At 45.5% G+C, this 22681-nt stretch overlaps 1 protein-coding gene across 2 annotated transcripts in view; it reads right to left on the bottom strand.

Annotated features, from left to right (window-relative positions):
* Positions 1-22681, bottom strand: part of HDLBP (high density lipoprotein binding protein) — a 74646-nt gene that overhangs the window by 26865 nt on the left and 25100 nt on the right. Inside the window, exons 1-5 of one of the 2 annotated variants that reach the window (XM_070422599.1) lie at positions 13350-13438; positions 8475-8539; positions 7055-7167; positions 5220-5377; positions 3681-3896 (exon numbers count right to left, since the gene is read on the bottom strand). In XM_070422599.1, the coding sequence (XP_070278700.1) occupies positions 3681-3896; positions 5220-5377; positions 7055-7130 (450 nt within the window). In that variant the 5' untranslated portion in view covers positions 7131-7167; positions 8475-8539; positions 13350-13438. Of the gene's footprint in view, positions 1-3680; positions 3897-5219; positions 5378-7054; positions 7168-8474; positions 8540-13349; positions 13439-22681 lie in introns of those variants that run through there. The other variant, XM_070422598.1, reaches the window with a different exon arrangement.

Genomic DNA, 22681 nt, shown 5'->3' on the forward strand with positions numbered 1-22681 from the left:
GAAATTCCTTTAGGCCATGCACTGCCAGCACCACGGTACTGATTTAAAAAAAATATTGATGATGGGAAAGCCATATGGGAAAGAGTGAAACTGGATGTGTAGCCCACACCATTCACAATAAATTCCACACAGAACAGGAACTGGAATATAAGAACACCCTTAATGCACCAGAGGAATACAATAAACATTCTTAAAATACCTATGTGAAAAAAACTTTCCTAACAGTGACTCAAAATAACAAACTGTTCAATGAATTTCACTACACATTAATAAACTTTCACAAAGCAGAACACAAGATCAAACACAAATGGCAAACTGGGAAATATTATTTGTAACATATGACTGAGAAGGGTTTTTAGGAGCCCGAATACACTGAGCAAGATGCACAACTTTAACTTGATAGAAAAGGGCAAAAGAACAGACAGTGCACAGAGAAAAGCAAAAGGCCTTTGGATGTGGAAAGATGCTTAATCCTGCTCACCAGAACAATGCAAATAAGTTTACTCAGTCCTAACCAGTTTGGCTCAGTGGATAGAGCAGCGGTCGGAGGACTGAAGGGTCCTGGTTCGATTTTGGTCAAAGGCACGTACTTCAGTTAAAGGCTCGATCCCTGGCCCTGGTGGGGACATATGCAGGAGGCAACCAATTGATATGTCTCTTACATCAATGTTTCTCTCTGTCTCTACCCATCCCTTTCTCTCTCTCTAAAAATCAATGGAAAAATATCCTTGGGTGAAGACTGCCAACAAAAAAAAGGTTACTCCGCTGCTTTTCAGCCTGAAACATTCAAATACTGGCTGGGCCTGGCTTGGCCATGGGGAAGGAATGGAGTGCAAGGGTACAGCCTGGAGGAAGGGGACCTAGCTGTTATGGCAAAATCACACCTGCTGCTACTGCTGACCCATCACCTTCTTGGAAACCAACCCTGAGATATACTAGGTAAAATAGGAAATGGCATGTGCACAAGGTTTTCCTGTGACATGATTCGTAACAACAGAAATTGGGAAGCTACTCAAATGCCCATCAATGGGAATGCCCGAATAATTCCCAGGGCACCACATCCCTTGGTTGTATGAAGAAGCGAGGAAGGTCGCTATGTGCTAATATGCAGACACCTCCAAAAAATATGCAGGAAAAACAGGATGTAGGACAGAGTCTATGGCCAGCTACCTTTTGCTCCTATTCTCCAAACCAAATAGGGAGGATACACCAAAGACTAAGAATGTCACGCAGGTCTGGAGGGTGTTGCTCAATGGTTGAGCATTGACCTGTGAACCAGGAGGTCACTGGTTCAATTCCTGGTCTGGGCACATACCTGGGTTGTGGGCTTGATTCCCAGTAGGGGGCGTGCAGGAAGCAGCTGATTAAAGATTGTCTCTCATCATTGATGTTTCTATCTCTCTCTCCCTTCTCTGAAATAAAAAAATAAAAAATAAAAATAAAAGCCACCAAGCAGGTAGGTGGGAGAAGGACGAAGAGTCTGGCTCTGCATGTACCTACCTGATCGCACAGCTTTGACTGTTCAATCATCAAATGTTTAAGTTACTTTTTAAAAAATGTAACTTAAAAAATTTTTTAAAATTTTAGAGAGAGGGAGGGAGAGGGAGGAGGAGAGGAGAGAGAGAGAGAGAGAGAGAGAGAGAGAGACATGGATCAGTTGCCTCCCACACACACCCTGACTGGGCATTGAACCCACAACCTGGGTATGTGCCCTGACCTGGTGACCTTTCAGTGCATAGGATGCTGCTCAACCAACTGAGCCACACCAGCCAGGGCTAAGTAACTGTTAAACATGGAAAATAAATAAAAGAAAATGAACCCAACTACTTAATCAGGATGATAGCCTAACATAAACAGAGAGAAAAATGACTCCAAGTGACTGCAAAATGCACAACCCTTCACCTTAATTAGAAGGCTCAGTAACTCAAGAAACTTCCCACTACAAATGTCAAGAATTCTCGGACAAACAGCAGATTTTGGGTCTGTGGAAAGACATGGTTAAGGTCAGTCCACACGTCTCTGTTAGAAATCAGGAAGTGAACGAAGGTGGATGGTCCTGGCAGAAAACTGCAAGAAGCCAACAGGGAGGAGTCCAACCACTGGCCGAAGATGAGGCTACTTCAGCCTAAAGAACAACTAATAAACACATCAAAAGTCCTGCCCTGGTCTGTATGACTCGGTTGTGTCCTCCTGTGCACCAAAAAAGTTGCAGGTTTGATTCTAGGTCAGGGCACATGCCTGGGTTGTGGGCTCAAACCCCAGTAGGGGGCATGCAGGTGGGAGCCTATCGATGTTTTCCTTTCACATTGATGTTTCTTTCTCTTTCCCTTCCTCCCTCTCTAAAATCAATAAAAAATTCTTTTAAAAATCCTAATGACACTTAAAAAGAATTAATGATCACCAGTGAAGATGTGAGAGGGCCAATTCAGTCTAAAAATTAGGGGGAAGGAAAAGGACCTGCCCTTCCCACTCCAACAGCAGAGAAGCTCTTCACAGAGTACCTGCAGATGTGGGGTGGAGGTGGATGGGGATGGGATGAGAAAGCCATCTCTCTGATGGAGCCAGGCAGCCACCAGCAATGCATGAGGCAAGGACAGCACAGATGGATCAGGAACTTTATAATGGATGAATTTGGCTGAAGACACCTCAGTCTACGGATCAATCTTGGACTCAACACCAAGTACACAGCACCACCCATAAGTTTTCTTGCCAAAGAAACAAATTGAATGTGAAAATAACCAAGCCCAAGACCTAACCACGAGTGTACAGAAAATAATGATGGATAGTGGAGCAAACCAGGAACCAACTTGTTCCCCCGCCCCCCCCTCCCACCCAGTATTCAATTGAAAACATTCAAATGTTCACCAATTAGCAAATAATAGCAAAAGTCAGAGGATACTACTCACCAGCCACAATGGGAAGCAATTTACACACAACATTTTCTACTTCCTGCACTTAATGATTTAACTCCCTAAATCTAGTGGGGTTAGGGACTGTCCCAAGGCTCCATGTGGCCAAGTCAGTGCTCATCCTTCTGCTAACAAGCTAAGCCCCTGGCCTCTGTCCCATGGCCCCTCCTGCATCAGATTCCCATCTTTTCACCACGTGTTCTAGAATGGTCTCCCCTGTGAGCTCATGGCTCAGCAGCAGGTGGGAAGGCCTCTAGTTCTAAATAAACCTACAAAGGCTCTACCTGTCATGAGACTGACAATTCTCCACGCAGAGTCTTGGTCTTTGAGCGACTCCCCTCGGGGAGAAATGCACTGCAGGTTACTTATTACAATGGTTTCCAAAGAAGTCCTCATTCTGTTCAGAACTATGAAACTGGTTTAAAACAAACTTCAAACTTGTAACCTCTCAAGTCTGGGCCTGAAAATGTGTACTTACAATGTTACTTGCTGATCCTGTGCCGGTTTTTACACTTGGAACTGCCCATCTACAACACCATGCCCCTGCTACACCATCAGCTTCTTGTAAATGTCTCAAACTCTGGGAAACCCTTGAACTTTCAGTTCATTTACCCCAGTTCTATTACTGAATTAGTGGCGTTTCACTAAAAATGCCAGGAGGCTCCAAATGTTGCTGTCCCACCTCTGAACTATCAATCTGCTCCACTGGTGGGAGAGCCTGAAGAAGTTCGAGTGTGCCCACTTGGGAGGACAAGGCCAGGGGACACTCACCTGGGTCTGCAGCTTAGCAACAATATCCTTCCGGGCTTTCATGACGGCGTCCAGCTTCCCAGAGACCATAATGGAGAGGCCCTGGTCTTTGGCGAGAGACAGCTCCAGGTGAGCTCCTGTCCTCTGCATGATCTCAAGGCAGATTTTTGCTTGTTCACCTTCTCCAAACTGGTTCATGTCCTTGTATTTTCTCTCCTCCAGGGGTACATGGAACACCTGCTCAGAAAAGGACCAATGGGGAAGTTGAGACAGCAAGAAGAAAAGCAAGGATATTTAAATGTCTAGGCACGGAATATTGGAGTCTGTCCACTAAGTGCCACTCCTCTACCCACTGAGGGAAGGGCCAGAGAGCAGTGAAGAGATAAGCAGGAGGTGCCGAATGTAACGAGGCCGACCTTCTAGTGAAGAAGCAACCACCCCCAACACAATGAGTGCAGTGAAGGAAAGAGAAGGAGTTGAGTGGCTGGGTAGGGCAGAGGTAAGGGAGGTTCTGAGGATGTCCAGGAAGGACCTTCCCGAAGAGTCAAGACACAGCCGGCTCTGCTGGGAGGTAAGGACGAGTGGAAGAGAGAGGGCAAAGGCTTAACAAAGTCAGGTGTGAGAGCAATCTGAGGGGCAAAAAGGAAGGGGCCAGATCCCTGAAGCCACCTTGCATTGAGATGGTGTCAGCAGAAGGAGACATCTGACTGCCAACTCGGGTCCCCCAGCTGCTCTGTGGAGATAGGACTGAACATGACACACTAAGCTGCGCGTTAAAAAGATTGGGAGAGCCCTAGCTGGTTTGGCTCAGTGCATAGAGCGTTGGCCTGCGGACCGAAGGATCCTGGGTTCGATTCTGGTCAAAGGGCATATATCTCGGTTGCAGGCTCCTTCCCAGCCTGGGCCCTGGTTGGGGCTCATGCAGGAGGCAACCAATTGATGTGTTTCTCTCACATAGATATTTCTCTCTGTCTTTCCCTCTCTCCTCCACTCTCTCTTAAAAAAAAAAAAGGAAAAATATCCTTGGGTGAGGATTAAAATAAATAAAAAGAATAATGACTACAAAAAATAAATAAAAGAAAAAGATTGGGAGACGCCTATTGAAAGATGATGATCAGATGCAGCTGGTTATGAGTCTGGATTTGGAGAGGTGCCCTCTCAGCACAGAGGTAGACAGGTGGCAATTACCAACTGTGACCCCACATGAGTTCACAGACAGAAGGCAGAGGAGATGACTGCTTCAAGACAATAGGACACAAAGTAGACAAGATAGACAGGTCTTATTGGAGGTACTGATGGGGAAGGGTGAAAGGCAGGGGCAATTTCAGGAGTTGGGAACAGAGACGGAATTGCAGTAGGCTGAAGAACAGGAGGAAACCCATCCCTTCTGGGTGCTGGGGACACAGTTTAGCACGAGGGCAGTGTACTCCATGGAGCAGCCCTGGGGTGGGGATGGGCTAAACCTGAAGGCCTATTCCCTCTGCACCTCCCCAAGCACTCTCATCAGATACTCCGTCTTCTTCCTGGGAAGGGCAGGTGAAGAAAGAGTGGCATTTCTACCTGAGTGATGACAGAAGCCTTGATGGGCCGGATCTTGTTACCCCAGGCGCCTGCAGGTTCCTGGGCGCTTTCCAAGCAAGCTGCTTTCTCAGGGAGTGGGGGGAAGGCATCCTTGTAGGTTGGAGGGTCACTCTCTTCTTCTGAATTTAAAGTGGCAACTGGACCAGCCAACACAGATTAAGAGGAAGCACATTGTTTTCAGTATCAGATGAAAAAACACTTGGGAGGTTTTAATGTCAAAAAGAGAACACTAATTGCTCAAGTGACAGTGACTTGTCTCATTCAGTGATGGGAAAGGGCCCCAGGAGGTCGCCAGGCCCAGCACCCCCAGGTCCAACATGTGAACTGTAGGGGCCAAGTTGATGTCAACCTGATGGCAAGACCCCTGCCCTGGCAGCTTCCCTGTGAAGGATCAGCTCAGACACCGGGCACCCCACCCTTCCCGTGATGAGGTGAGCCCCTTGAAGGCAGGCCTTGCCCTCACAGTCTTCTAATCCTGTATTTTTTTTTTTTTAATCATAATTATGGCAATGCCTGGCCCTCAAATTTGCAGAATAAAGTAACGCTGTTGCCAGGCATGGCCTGTCATGTACAACGTTGACAAGAACTCCGGCAGGGAGTCCTCACCCTTCTCAGGGAGCAGCAAGCCCTGGAAATCAGGGCCCCTCATCATTACCCAATTCCATCCTCCATCCTCACCATTCACACTCCTGTCCCAATAGCCACAACTCCATGAAAGTGGGAGTGTGACTATTTGGAATCAGCCTATATGCAAGGCCAAGCACAGCGTCTGGCAATGGGAGGGCCTGATAAAACTCGCTGTGGATGGGTGTGTGCACAGAGCAGTGAGATAACCTTTGGGTTCACACAGGCCTACATCCGACTGTGGGTTCACCACTTCTGTCCATGTGGCTAAGCTATACCCAAATACCAATAAAGACACAGTGCTTGGGTTCTGTCACTACCTTGCATCTGTCACTCATCTAGAAAGGGATATGACGTGTACTCCATAGGGCTGCTGGGTCATTTAGAAAGACCCAGCACTACAGGCACTCAGAATCAAAGCGAGGAAGTGTCCAGGTCTCCACAACCCAGAGAGGATCACTTGAAAGGTGGCACAAGTGACTGACAAAATGAATTTTTAATTTTAATTACTTTAACTTAAGAACCAATATCCGATTCATTTATAGAAAACTTAAGAATGTTTGGAACAACTTGGAATAGAATAGCCTACTCTTTCAAATGAAAATTTTATAAAATCAAATACAGATGAAGGGTTTTAGATAAACATTTGGTGTGCAAATCAAGCTGTCCTGATGTTGTAAATGGAGACCAGATTCTGAAGAAAATAACGTCAAGTATCATTTTTTCTTTCTACATTAAGAGAGGTTGAGACGACAATGTTTTAGACATATTCCTCCAGATGAGTGTTCTCGGTCATGGCCAGCTGCTTTAAGGAACTGAGAAGCCAGGGAGGGCCCAGCCTTCACCCCCCTGGTGGGCTCCTGACAGTGCTCTGGGGTGCTCCACAGCCCAGATTTAGTTCAACACAACTGGGAACAGCAATTTTGAAAAAAGAATCATATTAATTAACAATGGTCAAATTCATCGGCTTTCCAGAAAGTTGTCCACATTTTAAATCTCATTGAGTCCAGATTCACCTATTACTCTTGGCTAGTTCCACCCTACACAGAAGGGTAGTGCAAAACCAAGTGCACAAGACAGGTGGGCCCTGGCCCTACCCCACAACTAGTATCAAATGCACTTCTACAGATTTCAAAAGGGCTTGGAGGGAACGCTGTCTGAAAAGTTAAGAGTGTGTACAAAGCTGTCACCTTTGATCTGTTGCGGAACCAGCCCACTTCGGTGTTCAGCAAAGCTCTCTTGGGTCAAAACTGCAACCGAGCTCATGGTTGATGGGGTGCCCACACACAGTCCTGGTGAGGCACTGGAGTGGGGAATGGGGAGAGAGAAGAAAGTCAGGCACAGATAGCTCTCTATATCCACGAGACTGTAAAGCTTTCAACCAAGAATTAATTCTCTTTTACTAACAAACTCTACCTTACTTTCCTCACAACCTCTAATGTAAGTAAGGTGATACCCAAACTCTCACCAAGTGAAGAAAAGGAAAATGCAAATAAAGGAGGGTCCTTGGACAACTGTCCCTTCAAAAGTTGCCCTGTAGTTGAGCAGATGGAGGCTCTGGCTGAGAGGGATCAACACCAGAATGCCAGGGCTCGCAGATATAGTCTGCACTCCAACTACTAGGGCCAACTAGAACCCACCACACTGTGACCCAGCAACACAGATCAACATCTGGAAGGTTCTCCAAACAGCGGTCTCAGTTATTCTGTCTATCTGTTCACCAAGTTACCTCCTGATGCTTATAATACAATGTACCACATGACAGTTGCTACCAAAAAGCCAATCAAGCAGCAGAGGCAAGGCTCTCATCCAGGGCTCAGTCACCTGAACAGCACTGCAATGCTAAGGGGGCTGGCTGGGGGGCGGGAAGAGCAGCCTTACAGCACTCTGTGGCAACAATGTAGTAGCAAAAGGCAGCAAGGACTGCCCAGATGGGCTAAGAGCCTCTGACATATGCTGATTGGTTCTTCTCCAACATCCTATCGCCCAGGTGTGGGAGGGGACTTGCAGCAGGTAGAACCTGGTACAAGGGCACCTCAATTGGGGCAGGAACTGGAACCCACTCCCAAGCCACAGTACTCAGTGGGATTCCATGGGACTCCAGCTCTCAAAGCCACGGCTCCTTTATTTGGAAAACAGGGCTTATAAGACACTGAGGCCAGGAGTGTTAGCTTCTTTCCCCAACTCTAGGTGAGCCCCATGCTAATACAATGAGGAAGAACCCCCCATCCTCACACAATTATGTACCAAGTGTTTTATACCACCTTGGCAAAAAAGTATAAGAAGGCCAAGTAATTTAATTAGAAGAATGAGTTTTTACATAACTTTAATAATTTAGACCTCTCCCCAAGTTCAAGAAAATTAAGCTCAGCATTAAAGAGAAGCAATATGCAAACTCAGATAATCCTGAGCAAACATAATTCACATTTAAGAAAAAAGATTAAAATGGATGGATGCCAGACGATACATCTGAAGGGCACACATGCACACACTGCTCAGGCAGGACCTGATTCTCTCTCAAGAACCACTAGAAACTTAAGGATGAAATGTACTGGAAGGAAGTACACACACAGCACAAGGACAGGAAGCATTCAGACAGGACAAACTTACCAGCAAAACGGTCAGTAGCCAGAAAGTCCGTCCTGAGGCCACCTCTGTCAGCCTGCCAGCTTTTGCTGGTATGGGACAGGAAGGAAGAGGGAACAGGAGAAAACCAGAGAAAAGTTACTTATCTGCATTGTACACACCAGATCCTTTTACCTGCCAACCAAAAAGAGTCAAAATAGTATTTAAACTTTCCCAATATTTAGGCATTTTTCTTGGGGGAAAAAAAGGAAGCTCTGCTCTTAGACCATTAGCTCCAAACAAAACATATTGCAGTAAAACCTGAACCATCTTTTAGAGCAGTGGTCGCCAACCTTTTGGACCTCACGGACCACCAGTTGGCGACCGCTGTATTAGAGGACAAGTTTTCCAGGGAGTGACCCCTTAAGAGCCAAAACTTTTTTTAAGTGTAACCATTTTGAAGTAAAATCCTCACAAAATTGATGGTTTGTTCTCCTGCATGGTTATGTACCTTTTCTCTATACTCCTCCTAATCTCTGAATACTGAGCCAGATAAAAAAAAGGTTCTGATATTATGCTATGACATAGAATGTGGACCTTGGGGCCCCCTGAGCTTTTAAGGGTAACTGAGAGTTACTGTCTTTAAAAGTCCTTTGCTCCCTTCTAATCCACAAGGTTTTAGAAACCAGGCCAGGAAACAGCAGGGTTGGAAGGAACTTTGCAAGGCCATCTGGGGAGAGTCAAGAACTACTCTATGAATTAAGAGGGTATGGGTCACCCTGCCTTGGGGGACTTTGGGATAGTGAGGCTGCCAGGTCAGTTACTGCCACTTTAGACAAAATACCATATGCTGGACAAGGTACGATAAGCTAGACTAAATAACAAAGGTCAGGCATGGGTCATTAGTGGGAGAATCAACAACAGTAACCTAATTAAAGAATAACACCCCCATTAATATACACCGCTCAGGAGCTAGGAAGACAGCTCATGGCAATCTGAGATGCAGCAGACTAGATTTAAAAGGGTCTCATCATCCCAAATGGGATACAAACCAGTGGCACTTCAAGATTTTAGAAATCCCTGAATGCAGGGCTTGGGCAACCACATGGGGAAAGTTCTATGACCCATAGGCCAGAGCCTCTGTGGGGCTCCAGTCCCACCCTACACACAGATGCACCCTGAGACCAAGGAAGAAAGTGGAGACAAACTGACTAAGACTATTTACTTAGGAATTTGTCTCCAACTAATTCTAATCTGCAAGTTTTAAAGATTAAGGTGAGGAATAAAGAAAGCCTTTCCATTAAGTCATAGTATCAGAGCAGCACATCTACCCAGGTCTGACAGGAAGGGCAAGCACTCTGTGGGATTCCCAGTGTACATGTAGCCAGTACAGAAGAAACATGGAGGTGTTCCAGGTCCAAACACTGACAATGAAGCCAGCACCCTGGTGTCCAACTGACCCTCCTTTCTCAGAATTCCCACTGCAGCTGCACACACTATTGCCAGGTGACCTTCCACCTGAACAACATCCCACCCGGGGTTGTCCCAGGCACCAACATAAATTCTTAAGATATACACACATCCACTTTAAAAAAAAAAAAAAAATACGTTTTTATTGATTTTTAGAGAGAGAGGAAGGGAGAGGGATAGAGAGATAGAAACATCGATGAGAAACATCTTTGACTGGCTGCCCCCTGTACGCTCCCTACTGGGGATCGAGCCTGCAACCCGGGCATGTGCCCGACTGGAAACTGAACAGTGAGTGACCTTTTTTTTTTTTTTTTTAAATATACTTTATTATTTTTTACAGAGAAGAAGGGAGAGGGATAGAGAGTTTGAAACATCAATGAGAGAGAAACATTGATCAGCTGCCTCCTGCACACCCAGTCCTGGGGATGTGCCCGCAACCAAGGTACATGCCCTTGACCGGAATTGAACCTAGGACCCTTGAGTCCGCAGGCTGATGCTCTATCCGCTGAGCCAAACCGGTCAGGGCCAGTGAGTGACCTCTTGGTTCCTGGGTTGATGCTCAACCATTGAGCCACATTGGGTGGGCAACATCCATCTCTGAACAAGTCAGGTTCACACACATAACCATAACAACAGCCACTCCCTCTCCTCTGTGCTCGCACCGACTAGTCTTCCATCTTTCCTGGACAAGGCAAGTCTTCATGTCCCAGTGACAGGCACACAAGCAGCCCATGGAGCTCAGTCACTATCCATGTCCACTCCAGCCACAGATCTGTGACCAGCCAATCCCCACTCTGCACTTGGTATCACACACAAAATGGGACAAATTCCTGAGGATCTCTTCTGATATTACTCACACACCTTTCAAAAGTCAACTCCAGCTAGCCCTTCTATTGGACTCAAGAAAGAAGCACTGCTGCAACAGATCCTAATGTGCCGCAGTCTCTAACGCCCCCACATGTGCACAGGCCCTCAGGCAGCTGAGAACAGAGTGGACCTCCAGAAAACTCCAGACTGGTCTGACAGGACACACTAGGTCTCCCATCTTCAGATTTCAAATGGCAGTTTGAATCTGAAATGTCACAGCTGAACAGATTATGTGAATGGATTTAAATTAAGCAATAGATTTAACACCTAAGGTTCTGATATCATCAAATAAGGCTATCATTTTTCTTCTAAATTTCTCAAAACTCCCACCATTAAAGATTCTACTTTAAGTATGTATCTAATGACCCCCATGTAAATTAGATCTCAGCTCCACCTGAAGCTCTGAGGTAAAGCCTTACAAAAGGCCAGTACCAACCTTACTCACTGGCTCCAGCTGCGCCTTCACAGACAACCCCCGACAGACTTACTCCTGCTCACAGATGTCTTTTCCACCTCACAAGTGTGATCACGGCTGCAGGTGGTCTCCACTCTAGCTTCTTCACTTGCTATCTTAAGTTCCCAGGAGACCTTAGACAGGCCCAAAGAACAGAGACCAGACATCTACTATCACAATTTCTCAGTTAATCTAATAATGGTGCTCAAATCAGGATTGAAAGGGACCTTAGACATTACTCTATTGCAGTCTTTGAACATCACCAGAGACAGGAACCACATGGCCTTTCAAGAGAGCCACACTCCACTTCTGTTCCACTGTGTAGCTGTCCGAACAGTCTGCCTTATGTTGTGCTAAACCTACAACTTCTCTCCCCCTTCTGGCCAGAGAACAAGCCCACTCTTCCCTACTACACTCCAGACATGTGAGGCTGTGTCCCTACTTCAGTTGTTCCCAAGATGGCCCCAATCCCTTCATCACTGGTGGCTCTCAACTACTTTCCCTGCACTAAGCATTCAGGTGCACCCATACAAATCTCAAACTATTCTCAACCTGGACTTCGAGTGTTGTTCCTCAGTGTAAATGTCCAGAGCAAAAAAAAAAAAAAAAAAGCCACATCTCAAATTGTAAGTATGCAGCAAACAGAACTAGAAAAGGAGGGTGGGTGAAGCCCAGACTCTTCTCTTCCTCTCAGGGAACATCAAGCGCTCTTGACCCCCCCCCCCCCCCACGTGGGAGAAATGTATAGATTACACCTGAAACTTGTTTTTAAAAAGCACACACAACAGGAAAATCTTTAAGAATTGTACTTTTTTGCTTTTAAAAACAAAGCATAAGTCGAGTCCTTGTGATGTTTTGCCAATTACATACTCAAAAGGATAAATCTTTGCAAAGAAAACTCACAGTAACAGTCCAGAAAGAATGTTACCTCCAACTAATGATAATCTCGCACTTTACATAGAGATAGGACTGAGTATGGAGAGTATCAAAACCTATAGCTGAAACCCAGGGCTTCTCCCCTCTTCTTCCAAAATTAAAATTTACTTTCATCCCACAGCAAACTTGCAAGGCAAGTTTTTTTAAAGTACTTCTCAGGATCCATAAACCAAACTTGATAAACATAATATCCCCACAGGCCGAAAAAATCAGCAAGCCTGTTTCAGATCAACCGGAGGAGCAGGGAGCAGAGGCGGGCATGCGTGTGTTCGCCAAGTTCTGGAAGTCTGCACCATCCCGCAGGAGGAACTTTCGCAGATGCCACCTCAGCACGGCCCTCCCACAGGCCACGCGAGCCCGCGGGCGGGGACAGGCTTAAAGGGGCAGGAGCACGCTCGGCCTCTTCGCCTCCCATCCAAATTCGGTATTTTTCCGTAATGTATTTTTCGTTCGGGACCCTGGGGCACATCCAAGTTGCACTCCAGCCCGAGGAGGGCGCAGGCCCAGCCCTGACCACGTAGGCGGGTGGGCTGGCGGCAGGTGAAGGTGCAACTGGACTACCAGGCCCCTCCCGCCGTCCCAGGCACCGGCTACACTGCGGGACAGACATCTGTGAACCAGCCCCCCTCTTGGGGGAGGAGCACTCCTCTTGGGGGGGGGGGGGGGAATAAGGGGCACGGCCCAGACGCCCACGTCACCGACCTGGGCCCAGGTCGGCCGCACCTCACCCTGCACCCGGGCCGTGGGGGTGGGTAGTGCAGAGGGAATACGACCCAGTTTGGGGGTAGAGGGCTGGGAGGGGCGCTCTCACCTCGGCACGGGCGAGGCCGGCGGACGCTGGACTCGGGAAAGTTTCTTACTCTCCCCTAGCCAACGCCGCGGCCCATGCGCAATGGTGACACGTAGCCGCCGCCCCCTCTGCCCCCCCCCCCCCCCCGCTTGGCCAGCCGGCCAGAGAGAAGGGGGCGCCCGTAGCTGGGGCATGAAGAAGGGTACTGAGGGGCCGGGGTGGGGGAGACGGAAGGCGACCCCGGCCCCTCCCCCGCTTGCCCGCCCCGGCGCTCCACGTCGGCAGCCAGCCCGGACACCCGGCCCCGCCCCCGGTGCCCAACTTCCCCACGCAGCCTGGGGCGCCAGCTGCTCTGGGCCCGCGCCCCGCGCCTGCTCTGCCACTCTCCCGCTCGCTCACTCACTCGCTGTGCGGTGCGCTCGCCGCCCGCCCGCTCCAAGAATGCCAGTGCTCCGCGCCGCTCCGAGGCCGGCGCACGGGCCCCGGCTGCTATATAGGGCGGCGGCTCCAATCCCGCAGAGACACGTCAGACCGTGGCGCCCCGCCCCGCCTCGCGCGGGGCCCCGCCCCCGCTCGGCGCACAGGTCAGGGCGCCTGAGTCCTGCCCCACTCCAGACCGCAGAGACCTGCAGGGCCAACCAGGGAAGGGGCAAAAAGAGCTGCCGCTCTGTCCCCCACCCAAAAGAAACGAGCAGCTTTGAGGGACAACACATAGCAAATTAAATGCTACCCCAACCAGTTCCAACTTTCAGTAGCTGATCACAAGCTGGCTTTAGCCTAACAACACTCCCCTGGGAACACAAGCCATGCCTCCAAAGTTTGGAGCACAAATTTTCATTCTGAGGGGAGAGAGGGTATTTCTGCATGAATTACGGAGTGCACCATGTATACTTGAGCACAGGTCCATCCCACATGGGGTGAGACACAGGGGCACATGGGCATTTGGGAACAGAGAGGTCAGGTGGGAACAGTCAGTTCAGGACTTGGTCAGCACAGCCTATAGTCACCATAGGGAGGTTGCTCAGGATAATAGGAAGCTGGTAGGGAGCTTCCAGCAAACAGCAGAGGCACTGACCAAATGTACTTTTTAGTGGCACACTGTCAAAGTACACAGAGAAGGAGGTGGGCAGGAGGCTACTGCAGTTGTTCAGTCTAAAGATGACTGGCTTTCCATTATGGCTGGCAATGGTAGCTAACTAAATGGCCAGATTTGGAAGGCAACACCAAGTTGTCTTACCTGGATGTGGGCATGATTAAAAGTCAAGAATGGCATAGGGGTTCTATAGCTGCCCTCAGGGAAAAGGGGGAGTGTGATGTAAAAAATCAGGACTTCATGATTTAACATGTGAGATGTCCTACTAGATGACCAAGTAGGAATGTCAAGTAGGCAACTGTATGTGCAAGCTGAAGACCAGGGAAGAAGCCCAGCACAGTGAGCAAAAATACCATGGCCCCTCATGACATCACCGTGGGAGAGATGGAAGACAGAGAAAAATCCGCCACTCCAAGCCAAGGACATCATCAAAGAGGTGCCCGAAGTCACTAGGAAGGTACCTGGGCAGGGGCACTTCCTCTTTAAGCTCCAAGGAACTCTTCAGCACCCCTTCCTGTATTATTACTGCCGTTTGTAGGTAGTCTTTACACAGGGATTACCCAACCAGCAACTCAGAAAAGTGTTGCCAGAAGCCGGTCCATCCTTGCTGCTTGACACAGTCGCTGCAGGAAAGAAACATCTGCACAGCATATGTTTCAAAGGACCTGGCATATATAGCATATTGTTCTTAATATGTTTGCTCTCCTTAGCGCCATGTGTTTTAACCAAGGTCACCTCTCTGAGAAAGGTTGTTTCCCCAGGTGGGGATTTTTCCCTGAGGTTAGGGAGGGGATACAACCCCTTAACTGCCAGGCGGGTAGTTACTCACTTTAACTACAAACAATCACGCTTAAGCTACATAATCTTTACTCCCTGAAATGGAGATAAGAAACGCCCTAACCTTTGCAATAGAAATTGACAGGATTAAAATCGACTGGTAGAAATACAGATGTAACAGGACAATAAACATCAGATCCTAATCAGATCCTAACCAGAACTTGGCTGGAGATCCCGACCAGAACTTTGGCTGGAGATCCTGGCTAGAGGTCCTGACTAGGCTGCTGATCAGCCTTCTTCGCCGACTCTGTCCACACCTTTGGGGACCCCTGGACCTGCTGGGGTTGGACCCCAGCAAAGTGTGTTTTGTTACTGTTTATTTTGAGGATCCAGCACTGGACTGAGGGATGAGGAAAGAGGAAGAAGAGAGGGATTCGGGAACAGTCATCAGGTTTGCTATCAAAGAAATTCCAATGAAGCTAGGAAGTTGCCACAGGCAGAAGCTCTCACAGTACCTAGTGTACAGGAGGCCTTAAAAGAGTTGATTAAGAAACTTATTATTAACAAAAAATAAAATCTAATGTTAAATTGGTGCCACAAACCATCCCTGGTGCCTTGGTGCTGACAATTATGACCAGCTTTTCTTCCCAGCAAGGTTTAGTGCAGTGAACAGTTTGTAGAGGCAAATTCTGAGATGTCTGGATCCCGCAACACTCACACCAGATAATATGCAAACCACTTACATTTGCTCAAAAGACAAACACTGGTCTATGTGACTTTAGATTTCAGCCCTCAAGGGAATAGGGAAGAAGCTTTGAGCCTGCTCAAGGTAAAAGGTTAGAATAGGTCACCATCCCTACCCCCACTTAAAGCCATGATCTACAAAAAGACCAACCCTCAACAGAAGACAGGTGCTAGAAAAGAAGAAAAACCTACAAGCACAGCCCTAGCTCGTTTTGCTCAGTGGATAGAGTGTCGGCCTACAGACTGAAGGGTCCTGGGTTCAATTCCGGTCAAGGGCACATGCCCAGGTTGTGGGCTCAACCATCATTGATGTTTCTATCTCTCTCTCTCTCTCCCCCTCCTCTCCCTTCCTCTCTGAAGAAAAAAAAAAACTCCTTTAAAAAAAAAAACCTATAAGCACAGAGATATTACAGGATGCTTTCTGACCAGCCTTCGCACTGGGAGATGGGAGCACCTCTGAGCACTAGCAACCATGGACTAGTCAATAAAATTCAGGGCTCAAACTCCTACAATCATATCTGTCCAAGAACCCCTAGGTTAAACGTAGAAAATAAAACAGAAAGAAATCCTGCTCAGGAGGGAATAAACCTTACACCAGGCTGCAAAGAATACCTACACTGTAGAGAGGCTAAAAGCCCAAAATTCAAAAAATAAGATTGAAATAGGATTAGACTCGAAAACTTCAGAGGACAGAACTATCTGATTGAGACTATAGAAAAATGTTACTGATTGGAGACATAAGACATAAAGGCAACATTACTAAACCTAAAGGTGGGACAAATGAAGAGGTTAAGAAGCATAGACAAGAGGACATTCCACATAAGTCTAATAGTAATTCCAAAAGAAGGAAATACAAAGAACAGAGAAAAAAAGACTAAAGAAAATCCTAAAATGTAAAGACACAACATTCCCTTCTCTCCCCAAAAGAGACAGAACAGGTGGCTAGCAGCATAATTTAAATGAACCCACACCAAAGCACACTAGAGTGAAACCTCAGAATGCCAAAAGAGTAGACCTATTACTATCAGTAGCTAACTGCTGAGTTAACTGTTAAAGGATATATTTCATGCTCTAGCCAGTTCAGCTCAGTGGATAGAGTACTGGCCTGCGGACTGAAAAGTCCTGGGTTCGATTCCTGATCAAGGCATATCTCGGTTCAGGCTTGATCCCTGGCCCTGATGCCAGAGGCAACCAATCGATGTGTCTTTCTCAGATCGATGTTTCTCCGGCTCCCGTGAGGTAGGGACGACCCCGGTGAGGTTGAGACGGCCCTGGTGGGGTCGGGACGACCCCGGTGAGGTTGAAACTGCCCTGGTATGGTCAGGACAGCCCCGGTGAGGTTGAAACGGCCCTGGTGAGGTCAGGATGGCCCCGGTGAGGCTGTAACGGCCCTGGTGAGGCTCAGACAGCCCTGGTGAGGTTGAGACTACTCCAGTGAGGTTGGGACAGATAAAGGGGACCAGTATAGACTGATGAACAGGGGTAGATACAGAGGCAGAGCAACATTGAACAGACTGTCAAACTACAGTGGGAAGCCTGGGGAGGGTTTGGGGGGGATTAAGAGATCAACCGAAGGACTTATATGCATGCATATAAGATTAACCAATGGACACAAGACTCGGGGCGGGGGGGGCGGGGGGGTAAGGGCCGGGAGAATGTCAAGGGGGGGAAAAAAGGAGACATATGTAATACTCTTTGTAATACTTTAAGAAATAAAAATTATTATATATATATATATAAAAAAAAAGATCAATGTTTCTCTCTCTGTCTCTCCCCCTCCCTTCCACTGTCTCTAAAAATCAATTGAAAAATATCTTTGGGTGAGGATTAACAAAATAAAATAAATAAAAGGATATATTTCAGCAAGAATCAAGTGAAAGCCAGAGACTTGCAAGAATAATATTGATAAAGAAACCAGTAACCTAGGTAAAGTGAAACAAGTAGTGACCACCCTATATAATAAAAGAGAAACATGTAAATTGACCCATCCCTCCGCTACGCTCACCAGCCAATCAGGAGTGGGTATGCAAATTAACCCAGCAAAGATGGTGGGTTAATTTGCATACACAGACACAGAGTCAGTGGAGAGTGGAGCGGCTTGGGGAAATTGGCTCCCCAAGCCACCAGACAGAGAGCAGAGAGGGAGAGCTGGCAGCTTAAAGGACTTGGCAAAGTGGGAGGCCATGGGACGGAGACGGAGCAGAAAGGGAAAACCAAGATTGCAGGAGCACCAGGAATTCTGGGAATAGTAGTTTTGTTGGCAGCCCCAGGTCCGGAAGCCCAAAGTGCAGGGAGCACCAGGAATGCTGGGGATCATAGTTCTGGTGGCAGGCGGATCTCTTAGACACTAGGCAGCGGTTCTCAACCTGTGGGTCGCAACCCCTTTGGCGGTCGAATGACCCTTTCACAGGGGTCACCTAAAGACCATCCTGCATATCAGATATTTATATTACGATTCATAACAGTAGCAAGATTACAGTTATGAAGTAGCAACGAAAATAATTTTATGGTTGGGTCACAACATGAGGAACTGTATTTAAAGGGCCAGAAGGTTGAGAACCACTGCACTAGAGCAAAGTGAGCCTGGAGCAAGTTACTGTTGCGGTGGGGGATGGAGGGAAAACAAAGATGAGAGACATAAGTAAAATCAGAGTGTCTAGGAAAAATTAAAGGGAAGATATCCTGAAACTTCCAGGAAATCTCCACCCATGAAGCAAAGAAAAAAAAAATGCCTCTATTATTCTGTGAGCAACAAACCAAACTGAGTTGGGGTCTCAGACAATTCGCTCATATGATTGCAAAGACAGAAACTCCCGGATTGGAGAGGGCTCCCCTGAGGGCTCCCAGATTGGAGAGGGTGCAGGTCGGGCTGAGGGACCCCCAAACCCCTCAGTGCACAAATGTCATGCACCAAGCCTCTAGTATACTAACAACAACAACAACAACAACAACAACAACAACAAATAGTTAAAATATAAGACAGAATTAAGATTCTAGGCAACAATAAAATATAAGGTAGGAGGGGAAAATTGAAGTTATAATATTTTACGATCATTATATTATTTGAGAAGTTAAAAATATTGATTTTAGCTCTTGTCAAATGAATGATAAAAATTTAAAGATAGTCTGGCCAGCATGGCTCAGTGGTTGAGCATCGACCTATGAACCAGGAGGTCACAGTTCGATTCCCTGTCAGGGCATATGCCCATGAGGTGGGCATGATCCCCAGTATGTGGTGTGCAGTAGGTGGCTGGTGAATGATTCTCTTATCATTGGTGCTTCTATCTCTCTCTCCCTCTCCCTTCTCTCTGAAATAAATACAAATATATATATTTTTAATTTAAAGATAATCTAGTAAAAACAGTTTTTAACTTTCAAACTAAAAACCATACTCATGCAAATGGAAGTTGTTGGCAATCTTAGATTAGCTATTAAGTTCAGAGGTATTCATACAATAAATGTTATAACTTAGCAGTTATGATATTCTGTAATGCTAATTATTAAAGAGCGGGGGGGAAAAAAGAAAACAAAATAAGACGTAAAAGAGAAGCAATTTAAAAGCCAATTCAAAACAAAAATGATGGAAGAGATGAATCCAAATGTGGCAATAATCTAATGTTAACACACTAAACCTGGCCTGTTACAAAATCCAGCTATAAGCTATTTAAGAATCCTAAAACATTAAGACACAGAGGCTGAAAGGGATGGAAGATGGACTCCAAGCAGATACTAACCAAAGAAAGTTGGGCTAGCTGTATTACTTTCACATGAAACAGACTAGAGTAAAAAGCATTATTAAGAACAAAGAAGGCCAAGAATAAAAGATTCAATCAACTCTGATTATGTGTGTATCTGATGGTATAGCTTTAAAAACATAGAAAGTAAAAACTGAAGTTTACTAGAAATTGACATATCCAAGTTACAGGGAAAGACTGACTCAACTCTTGGTAACAGATTACAAAGATTAAAATGATACAGAAAATTAAAACAATGTAATTACTAAACTTACTCTATTGGATTTATGTAATTCTTTGCCTAATGATTAGAAGTGACATATTCTTTTCAAGCATACATGGAACTTTTATAAAAATTGGCCACAAGCTGAGGGGGGAAAAAAACAACAAATGGCAAAAAAATTTAGTATCACAACATTCTCTGACCACAATACAATTAATTACAAGTCAAGTTAAAATTTTAAGAAGCCTGTAAATTTTAAAAACTTGCTCCTATTTAGCTCATGGGCCAAAGAATAAATCTGAAAATATTTAGAATCCAGAAAATATTTAGAATAAAGCAGTTTATATCCAAACTTTTGGAATAAGGCCAGAGTGTTAGTTACATGGAGACAAGTTTATAACCTTAAGCTACCATATTAGTGAAAAGGGAAAAGCAAAAATTAATTGGCTGATCATTTCCTCCTAAAAGTAGAAAAACCACAGAATAAACCCAAAGAAAATAGAAATAAAGATATGAAATTAATAAAAAAAATACATACTAGAGAGAATAAACACAACCCTACATCTGAGTCATAAAAAGAAACCCTAGCTAGATCTCTGGTAAAAAATGATGAATGAAAAAAAGAGAACATGTGTAAATAGGCAATATTAAGAACTTAAAGGAGGTAAAAACTACAGCTACAATAGAGATTTTGAGAAATCTTGTAAGAATTCTACTGAGAAAAATACGTATTATAAAAAACTTCGAAACAGACGAAATAGGCAATTTCTAGAAAAATTAGTTCCCGCCCTAGCCGGTTTGGCTCAGTGGATAGAGTATCGCCTACGGACCTAAGGGTCCCAGGTTCGATTCCGGTCAAGGGTACATCCCTGGGTTGCAGGCTCCATTCAATGTGCAGGAAACAGCCAATCAATGATCCCCTCTCATCATTGATGTTTCTATCTCTCTCTTCCTCTCCATTCCACTCTGAAATCAATAAAAATAGGAAAAGAAGAAAAAGAAAAGAAAAATAAGTTCCCTAAATTGAGTCTGTTTAGAAATGTAATTTTAAAAAAAATATATTTTATTGATTTTTTACGGAGAGGAAGGGAGAGAGTTAGAAACATCAATGAGAGAGAAACATCGATCAGCTGCCTCCTACACATCCCCTACTGGGGATGTGCCCGCAACCAAGGTACATGCCCTTGACCAGAATCAAACCTGGGATCCTTCAATCCACAGGCCAACGCTCTATCCACTGAGCCAAACAGGTCAGGGCTAGAAATGTAAATTTTAAATAAACAAGCCTCTCCAATCTTTGAAGAAACAAATATAAATATCACAACAGAAAGGTAGGCCCAGCTGCTTTTGTAAAAAAATAACCAAGAAATTACCTTCCTACCTTACTTACAAACTCAGGAAACTCTAAGACCTCCCAGACCAAGATAACAGGAGAAAAGAATATGTGAATTTCACCTAGGAGCTTAAAAGCAAAAGCATAACACAATCTAGCCAACTGATTCAGAAATGTAAAAAAATTATCATGATAAAGTCAAGTTCATTATAATAATGCAAGGGGGTACACTATCCTATATAATAAAAGCCTCATATGCGAAGTGTCCAGTCGGCCAGTCAGCTGTTCAACCAATCAAAGCATAATATGCTAATGATATGCTAAAGTCGCTCAACTGCTCTCTATGATGTGCACTGACCACTAGGGGGCAGACACTCCGACCAATAGGTTAGCTTGCTGCTGGGGTCTGGCCAATCGGGACTGAGCAAGACAGGCCAGACATACCCTGGAGCCCTCCCGTGGCCCCTCCCTGGCTGGCCAACCTCCCGTGTCCCTCCCCAGCCCTGATTGTGTACCGTGGGGTCCCTTGGCCTGGCCTGCACCCTCTCACAATCTGGGACACCTAAGGGGATGTTGAGAGCTGGTTTTGGCCCGATCCGGCAGGCCAGGCCGAGGGACTTCACTGGTGCATGAATTCATGCACTGGGCCTCTAGTTAGAAAAATAAAGCAATTCAACATACTATTAGCACTGGAGCAAGAAGATTTGATAATCTCAAAACATTCAAATAAAAAAATTTGATATGATTTACTCATTCCTGATAAAACCAGGAATACAGGGCCACTTTCCTCAGCAGAATTCACATCAGGGTCATGAAGAAGACAGGCTGCAATGAGAGACCAAGTATTGTATCTATTCAAACCTACACTAGAGATTCTACCCAGAGCAGCAAGGCAAGAAAAAGAAAGGTATGAGGCTTGGAAAGAGCAAAACTGCCATTATTTAGACAACACAACTATCTGAGCAACTGCACAAGATCCAGGGAATCTGTCAACACACCACCAGAACTAGAGTCCAACAACACCAGTACACAAAATTAATTATGTTCCAAACACCAGCAACAAACTATTAGAAATAAACTAAATAAAAAATAGGCTTTATTGAAGAACATTATTAAAAAAAAAAACTTTATAAAATGCATAAAAGACCTAAAAACTGGAGAAGTGCCATGTACACCTACATAGAAGACAATCATAAAGATTGCAATTCTCCCCAATTAGATTAGAATTGCAAAGCAAATGCAGCTTAAATTCCAAAAGGGTTGTGCCCGTAAATGTGTGTATGGAATTTTACAATCAGATTTTATACAATTTTTATTTTTAAAAACTTATTTCTATATACATTTTTTAAATAGTGCATTGTAAAACAATATATATAGACACAAAGTTTTTAGAATATTTACATATACAACTTTATACAACAAATTTTATACAAAAAATCAAGGCCCATTGAACAGCCAATACAATGCTTGAGGAAAACAAGATGGGAAGGAGGACTTGCACTCCTCAACATCAAGATTTTCAGCTATAATAATTCAGGCAGTGTGCTGGTGCAGGGACAGGCACACAGGCTGAGAAGGCCCCTGGCACGGACATCATAATAGAGAGATATCATTTTCATCAGAGGTGGCCTTGTGGATAGACTATACAATCAATGTCTCTCTTTGGGAAAAGTGATTATTCAAATCAGGAAAAAACCTTTGTCCTTCACACCACTCACAAGGCCCATTAAGGTTTAATATGCAAATACCATGAGAGAACAAGCCCACTTCTAGACACAGACCTTAGAAAGAAGCTCTCCCATATGAGTACCATATTTTTTCCGTGTATAAG

Source organism: Myotis yumanensis, unplaced genomic scaffold, assembly GCF_028538775.1.
Source record: "Myotis yumanensis isolate MYYU_CA2020_CCGP unplaced genomic scaffold, mMyoYum1.0.hap1 SCAF_8, whole genome shotgun sequence".
NCBI lineage: Eukaryota > Metazoa > Chordata > Mammalia > Chiroptera > Vespertilionidae > Myotis > Myotis yumanensis.